The sequence below is a fragment of the Zootoca vivipara genome, chromosome 1 (genome assembly GCF_963506605.1).
Source record: "Zootoca vivipara chromosome 1, rZooViv1.1, whole genome shotgun sequence".
In the NCBI taxonomy this organism is placed as follows: Eukaryota; Metazoa; Chordata; class Lepidosauria; order Squamata; family Lacertidae; genus Zootoca; species Zootoca vivipara.
The window spans coordinates 114,158,719-114,168,470 of record NC_083276.1 but is presented as its reverse complement, the minus strand read 5'-3'; the positions used below and the strand labels follow the sequence as shown (position 1 = coordinate 114,168,470).

The window sequence follows — 9,752 nt, the reverse complement described above, 5'->3', positions numbered from 1 at the left end:
GAATGGAAGCTAGCACACACACCGCCGTCCTATAGCACGCGAGAGGCACCCTGGATTTTAGGAAACCTGAGAGGCACCCTAGATTTTAGGGTGGTGAGGTTCGTATAAATGCCAGGATCTGCTTTCAGTGCCAGGGCTAAGTACGGGTGTTCGTGCTTAGAATGTGCAGCGCCTTCAAGCATGTGCAAAGTTCTTTTATTTGAAATCAAACGTGTTAGCATTGAATGTTAATTTCAACGATAGTGTTGAATGTCAAGCGCAATGTTAGCATTGAAATTAATGGACGTGGCTATGGCCCATTAACTTCAGTGGGTCGACTCTGAGTAATGCTTAGCAGTGGTATTCAGCTGAGGGCAACCAGGTCAGAATAAATAACATCGCGACAGGTTGAGCCTCGATAGCCCCTTGCCAGCTTTCATAAATTAAGCAAAGGTGGGGAGCCCAAGACATACGCGAGAGAGAGGGGCCGATCGAAGAAAGACACGTGGAATTTGATTACGTGGGAGGTGGTTGAAACGCGGCTGAGCTCTCCAGCCGCCGCTGATACATAAATTGATTTGCCCTCCTTGCAGTCGTTTCAGATTGCAGGTAGGAGGAGCCGCTTGGCGTTTGACGATCAGATAGGACAAACTTTCGACAGAAACTGTAATTGAAATAGACGGCGGAACAGGCTCTGACCTAAATATCCGTCCTAGATTATAACGTCGTTGAATTTAAAGGGGGGGGTTAAAAGCAAGCAAAAGCCAGCCTCTCAGCACCGCTGTGTTTGCTGGTTGGCTGCAGATCTAGCTTTGATTTGCTAAAAATAACCTATCTCTCTAGGTGCAAGGTGATGGGCTTTACTATTGGGTACGTCATACACCAACCGATGGCTTCTCATTGAGAAATAGCGCATCGCGAAGAGCAGAGAAACTTGTCAATTGTGATCGCAGGAGGGCAGCAGACTGAGAAGCCCTTTCCGAGCATGCGCAGAGGCGAGAGGATGAAAGGATTTGCATGCACGGTTTGTCAATTTCTTGCGTGACGCTGAGCTCTTGCTTTGGGTGGGTGGGGGACCACGTACCTTCCACCATCGATGGCATGGGCGTATCTCTTACCGCCCCGCCCCCATCAAGTAAAACAAAATAAATAACTAACTGACCAATCACGTCGGTTCGTCCCCCCCCCCCCGCACAAAAGTCCTGCAAAAATCCTGGCTACGCCCATGCTCGTCGACGGGCTTTCGAACACGCTCCACGACGGCACCTGCATTTGCTACCGCGTAGCCGGGAGAGGGAAGAGCGCTCCACTGAGAAGATGCTTGTCTAGTAACGAGTGGGGAGGGCAGGTTTGCAAACGGAGCTCCCGCTTGGTGCTGCAGGAAGCGGAGGTAACGGTCATGCCCTCCTGCTGGAGCAAGAGCCTCGCATGCAGACGCACACTGCAGGACTTGGGAACTCTCCTTAAAAGAGGGTTTTCCCGTTTTGTTTTTTTAAATTCAAACTCTGGTCTTAATGGTTGGGCGCCGAGTCCCACCACACACCCCAAGATAGATATATTTGTAAAAGATGATGATGTCTATGACTTCACCCGCTTCCAAAAGTGGCAAGTCCTGCGTTTTGGAGAACTGGACTCCTGCCTGTAAAAGCCTATGTCTTCATTATGACACTACTTCTATTACTGGCCACCAGGGGCCGCCGCTGCTAGACAAAAGTAGACGCGGGGGGGCGGTTGGGGGCTTAATTGGTTTGAATCCGCGTCCGCTTCAAAGCAGACCCTCGCGGATGCTTTCTAGACAGCCGGAGAAAACTCCCGGGATAAGAAGGGGACCCGCCTGTGCTTATTCCACGTCTGAGATCACGAGCTAAGTTGAGTAGTTAACTCTCCCCACCCCAAATCGTTACAACGCTTTTTGTTAATATTTAAGCGGATTTTTACATATCCAAACATCACTTACTGCCCCACTCCCCGTGCATAGACTTGAGTCATTGCCCTGCAGGCCATCAAAGCAATCAGCAGAGCTGTCAAGCAAGGACACAACGCGGTGCCGAGGCTTCAAGCTTTCTGGAAGATCCTCGCCCTGAAGCCTAGAAATGTGGGAGCTGGTTATAAGCTTGCCAGTCAGGCAGGAGGAAATACACGCGAGCCTCCTCGTCCTCGCCCATCACTGAGCGATGCCATGGGGAAACTCAACCTTCTAGGGCAGGCATCCCCAAACTTCGGCCCTCCAGATGTTTTGGACTACAATTCCCATCTTCCCCGGCCACTGGTCCTGTTAGCTAGGGATCATGGGAGTTGTAGGCTAAAACATCTGGAGGGCCGCAGTTTGGGGATGCCTGTTCTAGGGTTTCCCCCTCTCCAGCCTCCACCACCACCCATCTGTCTCTGGTGGTTGCAGTGGAAGAACTGCTCCCTTTTAACAAAACCACACAATTCAGTTAGATCTGGCACATTTTTTTAATTGGAGCATGAATTCATAAATCTGTAAGTAATAACACAAATCTGTGTTAGGAAAACTGACAAATATACCCATTAATATATATAGGCCTATATATATTGCTTATTCTTGTTTCAAGAACTATAAAGTATGGTATCTGAACCTTGCTTTCTGTTAGCTTCTCCAACAGAGCCTCTGTCCGAATAATTTTTACAGCTGCCAAAGTTTTGTGTTAAGTTTTGAGCTGTAAACCCCACGTTTTGTGCCACCCTCCAAACTGAGTATTTGGGGGGGCCATAAGGACACCCCCAAACCCAACCTTGTCCAATTGACTCCAAACCAGCCTATATCCATATATGAGCACGGGGGACACTCCACTTTGGCACTGGTTTGGAGTCAATTGGATGAGGTTGGGTTTGGGGGTGTCCCAATGGTCCCTGGTTTGAGTGTCAACTACTCAGTTGGGGGCAGACTGCAGAGAAAGTGGGGTTTGCGACACAAAACTAACACAAAACATTGGCACTGGTTTGTAGTCAGACAAAGTTGAATTTTGGGCATTAACTTGGGACCCCGATTTGTTTCATCAATTACAGTTGTACCTTGGAAGTCAAACGGAATCCGTTCCGGAAGTCCATATGACTTCCAAAACTTTCAGAAACCAAAGCGCAGCTTCCGACTGGCTGCAGGAAGCTTCTGCAGCCAATCGGAAGCTGCAGAAGACCCGTTGGACATTCAGGTTCCAAAGAACGTTTGCGAACCAGAACACTCACTTCTGGGTTTGCGGTGTTCGGAAGCCAAAACGTCCGAGTACAAAGATGTTCGGGGTCCAAGGTGGTGGCACAAAACACAGCACAAAACTAGCACAAAACTTTGGCATCTGTTTGGGGCAATCCTGACTTTCACGGTCACTGGTTAATGAAGCTGTTTAAGAGTGACAGCTGTACAAATTATTTGTTCAGAGGCTCTGTTAGAGAAGCTAACAGAAAACAAGGTTCAGATACCCTAATACTTTATATTCGTCAGTTTTCCTAATAATACAGATTTATGTTATTACCGGTACTTTCTGCATAAGCATTTTTCTCTCATTGAATTTTTTTTAATGAGTCCAGGACTACCAGAAGACATAGTGAACAAGGAAACATCCAACAGTACAACCCTATGCAATACAGTATACACGTTTTCTGAGAAGTCCCGCAATGTTCACCTATTTGGCTTACATCCAGATAATTGCAGGTAGGGTTGCCGTCTTACAAGATTCCATAAAACCTAGGTACTGGACTGTCAAGGCCTCTTCTGTTCCTCCTAATTTTATATTTTAGAAAATGAGGGTAGCTTTTTTGTTTGTTTTGCTGTGGAGGGGGTTGTCTGCATTTAGTCTGCGTCTTGCTCGGGGGGTGTCTTATGCAGTTCGGTGGGGTTCAGCATCATCGGTTTTTCCTCTGTGAACAATATGACCTATTCTAAGTATTGTATGTAAAAATGAAGCTCATTTTTAAAATGAAATACAAATTGATAAGAATCTAGTCCCCCCCCAATAACCTCCCAAGCACTACAGCAGCGTGATCCAACAGTGACCTGGATCTATACATATCTAATGGTCCTTGCCCTTGACTTCATTCAAATCAATTGCAATGGTCAGCTGTTTTTCTTTTACTCTAGCAGAATTCTGCAGAGTGCTGAGCAGGTCCCTCGTCCATTGATTTCACTGAAAAGTTGGCCTGAATAAAACATCGCTACTGAAGTGTGTAGGTTCACTTTCCTCAAGGGCAACAGCTCTCTGATGGGAGTCTATAGCGTGACTTGCCATGTTCTTGACATCTTCTGCTTTTTGCAATTCCTGGCAGCCAGGGAAGGTAGGTTTATTGAGCTCATAGTGATAGGAGCTCTGCTAGGCTGTGTTTGGTTTGGTGGGTCATAAGTTGTATATACCTCCATAGGCAGAAGATTGAACCAAATCCACCTTTTGCTCTGTTCTGGGGTCTATTATTGATTTTATTTATTTATTTATTTATTTATTCATTCATTCATTCATTCACTCATTCCTGTGAACCAACCCTGAGAACTTTGTTTTAAACAAAATAAAGTATATTGAAATGTCTGTACAGGGACATGCATATGAAAACAGAAGACAACAAACACTTGTTTTGTTAGGAGACTGAGCACCTGAAAATACCAACTTTTATTTGCCTTTTTGAAGGTACAGTCTTAAAGAGCAAATGCTAGGACAATAAACATCAGATGTAACACAAGCGTGGTGCAAACTGGGAATTATCTGGACACCACAGAGGCTGCAATGTTTCATGAAGAGGTTGCTTTTTTCAAGTATGCAATGAGATCTGCCCTTTCATTACTCTTTTTAATGCCAGCAAAAATCATTTTCGTCCCAGGAATGTATTTCTTAGGATCCTCCAAGTATTCCATCAGTGTGTTTTCACTCCAGACAATACCTGGAAAATTTAGAAAGTGGTGAAATACCAATTTCTAATCCCATGACTGTTTCACCAATTGGTGTCACCTTTACTTTGAAAGATTTCAAAATTTATTGGAACATATGTAAAGGAAAATATTCTTGAACAGCTTATGTTCTTCATTCCAAAGGTTAAAAAAAAGGATTAGGAAGAATGTCAAACAAAAGCCAGTTTTCATTATTATTTGCACACATTTAATACTTAGCATGTATCTGGCATTCTGTGTACTTTTGACTCACTTTTTAATAATCAAACTTGGATTCATGAAGTAGAGGATCTATATATCCTAGAGACAAGTTGTGTCACTTTGAACAAGGAACAGTGGTACCTCGGTTTAAGAACAGCCCTGTTTACGAACTATTCGGTATAAAAACTCTGCAAAACCGGAAGTAGTGTTCTGGTTAGCGAACTTTACCTCGGTCTACAAATGGAAGCCGAACGGTGGAAGGGCACCGGCGGCAGGAGGCCTCATTAGGGAAAGCGTGCCTCGGTTTAAGAACAGCTTTGGTTTAAGAAGGGACTTCCGGAATGGAGTAAGTTCGTAAACCAAGGTCCACTGTAGCTTCTTCTAACACAGGCGCCGGCAAGGTTATCCGGCCATGGGCCGGATCATTCCCACGGACATTGTCTGTGAGCCGGACAGGCGCAGTGCGACACCGGAAATGGCATCTGCGCATGTCTGCAGCGCCGGAAATCGCTTCTGCGGCTGCGCAGACGCCAGAAATCGCACCCGCGTAGAAGCAATTTTCGGCATCTGAGCAGACGGCATTTCTGGCGCCGCTCAGCGAGTCTTCGTGCCGCGCTGCACCGGTTTAGCGAGTGGGCAGCTTGGTTCACGGGCAGCCCATGGGCCAGATAAACGGCCTTTGTGGGCCATATCCGGCCCATGGGCCGGAGGTTCCCAACCTCTGTTCTAACATAATCACATTTAAATGCCAAAACAAAAACCTTCCAAATCATTATCTTCTTGATATTAAAAATTATTTTCTGAACTTAGATGGAAGGCTGAAAACCAACAGGTCGTTGAAATTCCACATACTTTGGCAAGTCTTTCAGTGGATTCTTCCTGAAAATTTGTGTCATCTCAATCTTTTAAATACAGAAAAATGTAATTAAAGCTGGGATTGCACATTGTTCAATGAGATGCTGAAGTGCCTTTATCAAAAGTCCAATGGTCTGTTACTGTTTTTCTATAGTCAGCTGATTACTGGTTGTAACATTTGGGTTACTTTATTCTTATTTGAATGCCACCTCTATTCTTTTGCTTGTGCCACCTTACCATGGGTAAGTTGCACTGCAGCCTTCCACAGCGGTTCACCTGTTCAGTGGAAATAGTCACCTGAGGCTCTCCTGTGTGTGCCCCTACCTTCTGCAGTTTGGTGGAAGGTTAACTGGGAAGAAATCCTTTTAACTGGTGACTTCACCTTTGGAATGCCCTCATGTGGTGCCTACACTGCTGCCAGTTAGGCATCAGGTGAAAAGCATTCTTATTTTCCAGGATTTTCAGTTACCCTTTTAATTTATTTGAAAACTAATTTGTTGCCCTTCCAGTATAATCCTACTGCTCAGGGTGACTTAAAACAACGAAGAACAACAACATCTTATATACATAAGTAAAACATGCATGGAAAAAATGGAAACAGGCTCAGTAGACAAAAATGTTATAAATGAAGAGCCATCACATAAAAATAACCCAGTAAGAAAAAAATGGTGGGGTGGGGGTGGGGAGAAAAGTAAGAGACAGGGCCAAATGTGTCTCACAAGGTCATAAATTTTACAACCACTAAGAAGTCAGTATCTCTCATTGTCTTGTTTCAAACCATCATGCCTCAGTAATGGATAAGACAAGGAGGTCTCTAACATGTATTAGTAGAGAGATTCACTTAGATATGCCTTTGATAACTTCAGGCTTTCTCACTTTTGATCAACAGGTTGAGCTGCTGTTGTTCTGAAGGTGGTTTTTTTTTAAAAAAAAACAACCTTCCTATATTAGTTGGTGCCTTGAGACCTATCACAGTTAAAGGTGCATGATACACATTTAGTAATTAATTTCAAGTAAACATAAACTATATAATTGCATACCCTCTGATCCACACTTAAGCTGATTTCCCTGGAACTTTCTTCCAAGTAAGTATGCTTAGAACAGAAGCTCAAGCATATCTGTAAAACAGAGGCCCTCCATTGCGCTCCCCAAAATGTGGAAATATGCACACGCAGTGAATTATCAGAGGCAAGCCAGTCCTAAAGGTATGCTAGAAAATAAGCTGGGGTGTCTAAATAAAAGCCATGTCCATCCAAGCAGCTGGCAGTAAGCATGTGCATCCTAGCCTCTGACTGCTAGAACAAAACCTGGTATCTATAGCTACAGTATTAGCATACACAATCTGATGGCTGTTAGAAGAAATTCAAGAGGAGATGGGCAGGTCAGCCAGTTTTAGGAGGCATGTGGCAAGCCTGCAGTTAGCCTTATCAGAATAATAAAATTAATTGAAAATCCAAGGATACTAGCAGCCTAATCCATTTGCTTTAAGCTGTCACAGAGAGGGGCAGTGTGATGTAGTGGTTAGTGTTAGACTAGAAATTGATAGACCAGGGCTCAGCCATTAAATCCACTGGGCCAGTTATCCTATCTCACCCTTACCTACTACACAGGGAAGTTCTGTGGATAAAATAGGGGAGAATGAACCATGCACACCAGCATGAACTGCTTGGATGAAAGGTAGCATATAAATGTACAGTAATAAATAACAATATAGATTGTATGTAGCTAAATTATTCCCAGAGCCAACCCACTGAAAACAATGGGCCTAATTCTGGAGTATATCATTAACACAGCAAATAGCATTTGCCACCAGGACGTCTCTGCAAACCTACTAAAAACAAAGAAATGCCTGCAGTGACAATCTGGCTCCTGGCCATTTCAAATCAGCTTTAGGATGCTGCATAGAGGTGGGGCCATCGTTAGCCCTGCCTCCATCCCCACTGGTACCAAACAAGGGACAGTAATGCAGCTCATGTTCTGGTGCTGTAGTTCTGGCTCATTAGGGGCTCTGTGAGATTGATCCCATGAGTGTCCATGCAATGACTGGACCATAAAACTTACAATGCACAAGTTGTTAAATCCAAACCAGAGGTTCAAATTTATATTCTTATATATATATATATATATATATATATATATATATATATATATATATATTCTTTATATAAAATCAGAAGAATATTTTCAGAAAGGATTTCCAAGAGTTGCAAAGTAATATCCCAGTGAAGTTCTTCCCTTCTCTAACTTTGGGTCGTGTTTATTTAGCGATACTGTCATGACGCAACTGATTATCCGATTCCCGCCCCCCTCTTTTTTTTTACCTTTATTCTTGTTTGCGTCTGAATAAGAAAATCCTGCAGCTTGTCCTGTTTTTCGGCCAAAGAGACCCCAAAGATTTGGGCCGGTCTTGTGCTTTCCACCTTTTTCAGCTGTATGACACTGAGAACATTTTTGAACAAAGATCTTTTTACCCTTTTCAAAATCACCCATGGCAATCTATGAAAAAGAAATGTGGAAAAATAAAACTACGATGTGTTTGAAATGATTCCCTCTTTTTTAGCACACTTGTTTCTCAACACATGTTTATACAGTATTTGAAAGGAAGGCAAAGGAAAACATATTATTTTGGTATCTGAAGAAGTGTGCATGCACAAGAAAGCTCATACCAATGACAAACTTAGTTGGTCTCCAAGGTGCTGCTGGAAGGAATTTTTTAAATATTATTTTGTGGTGATGGTAGTGTAATGGAACACTGGAAGTACTATTGTTTAATAGAAAGCTAACAATTTGATCCTACACGTATTAACTCATAAGGAAATCCTACAGATCTCAGTGATATTCTTCCAAGTAAGTGTGAACACAAGATTGTGCACACAGGCTAGTCTTGAGATCACTTACCTAAACATATAGAGTGGGGAGGTTTTTACTTCTTAATAAATATGGACAGCATAGATGGCTCTTCTGGTTTTCAGAAAGAAGTCATTTGCCAGTGTTCTTTTCTCTGCTTATGGCATGCTTACAATGGACATCTGCTTAGTGTGGATTTTAAAAGCTGTACATCACTGATTTATATGCAGTCACTGGTTTATATGCTGTCACTGGTTTATATGATAGCTGAGGTTTGATGGAAGGGGGCAAGAAAAAAAAGGATCCAGTTCCAGTAGTCGACTCATCTGCTTCAAACCTATTATTTTTGCACACGGACCATCGAACCACTGCCCAAGCCTTGAGTGCACCATAAAAATAACAGGAGATTTGGAAAATGACGGTGGCTTTGGGAAGCTCTACTGGGAAATCATGAAGATCCATGAAAATCCGACATATTTCTGCATGGAAGCAATGCTCAGTGGGTTGCCTATGAAAGATTGCTAGTCCCAGCACATGGCCCATATACAGGGAATTATATACTGGTAAGTAGATGCTCTGTGGTGTGGGAGAGCTCTATACCTATGCCTCAAGTGGAACTGAATGATTAAGATTTTAAACAAAGAGGGTGAAACATTTCTGGCCACCCAGTAAGTAAGTAAGTAAGTAAATGCGCTCTCTCTCTCATGTGGAATAAGCATAATATACATACAGTATCTGCTCAAAGCTGACTGAATGGGTGTGATATAAATTGGATAACAAAAAATTATGGACGATTAGATGCTTTACAATAAGAATAAAATGAAAGTAGGGGAGCAGGGTCTCTCCCCTGAGATTCCTGCCAAGGTAGCTAGTTTCTGTGTGGCAAAACAGTTAACACTTTATGGTGGTTTGTTTTTTAAAAAACCATTCTAATACAATGATTTTATATTTCCCACAGTTTCTGTATTTGACATTGTTT

The 9,752-nt window shown here is 43.1% G+C and overlaps 1 protein-coding gene across 1 annotated transcript; it reads right to left on the bottom strand.

Annotated features, from left to right (window-relative positions):
- Positions 1 to 4,678: 4,678 nt before the first annotated feature.
- LOC118092772 (cytochrome c, testis-specific) lies at positions 4,679 to 8,416 on the bottom strand. Its single transcript, XM_035131335.2, has 2 exons — positions 8,248 to 8,416; positions 4,679 to 4,863 (listed from the first exon to the last, which is right to left on the bottom strand). Exons 1-2 carry the CDS (start codon positions 8,414 to 8,416, stop codon positions 4,715 to 4,717), a joined length of 318 nt encoding a protein of 105 aa, XP_034987226.1. The 3' UTR covers positions 4,679 to 4,714.
- Between the last annotated feature and the right edge of the window lie 1,336 nt (positions 8,417 to 9,752).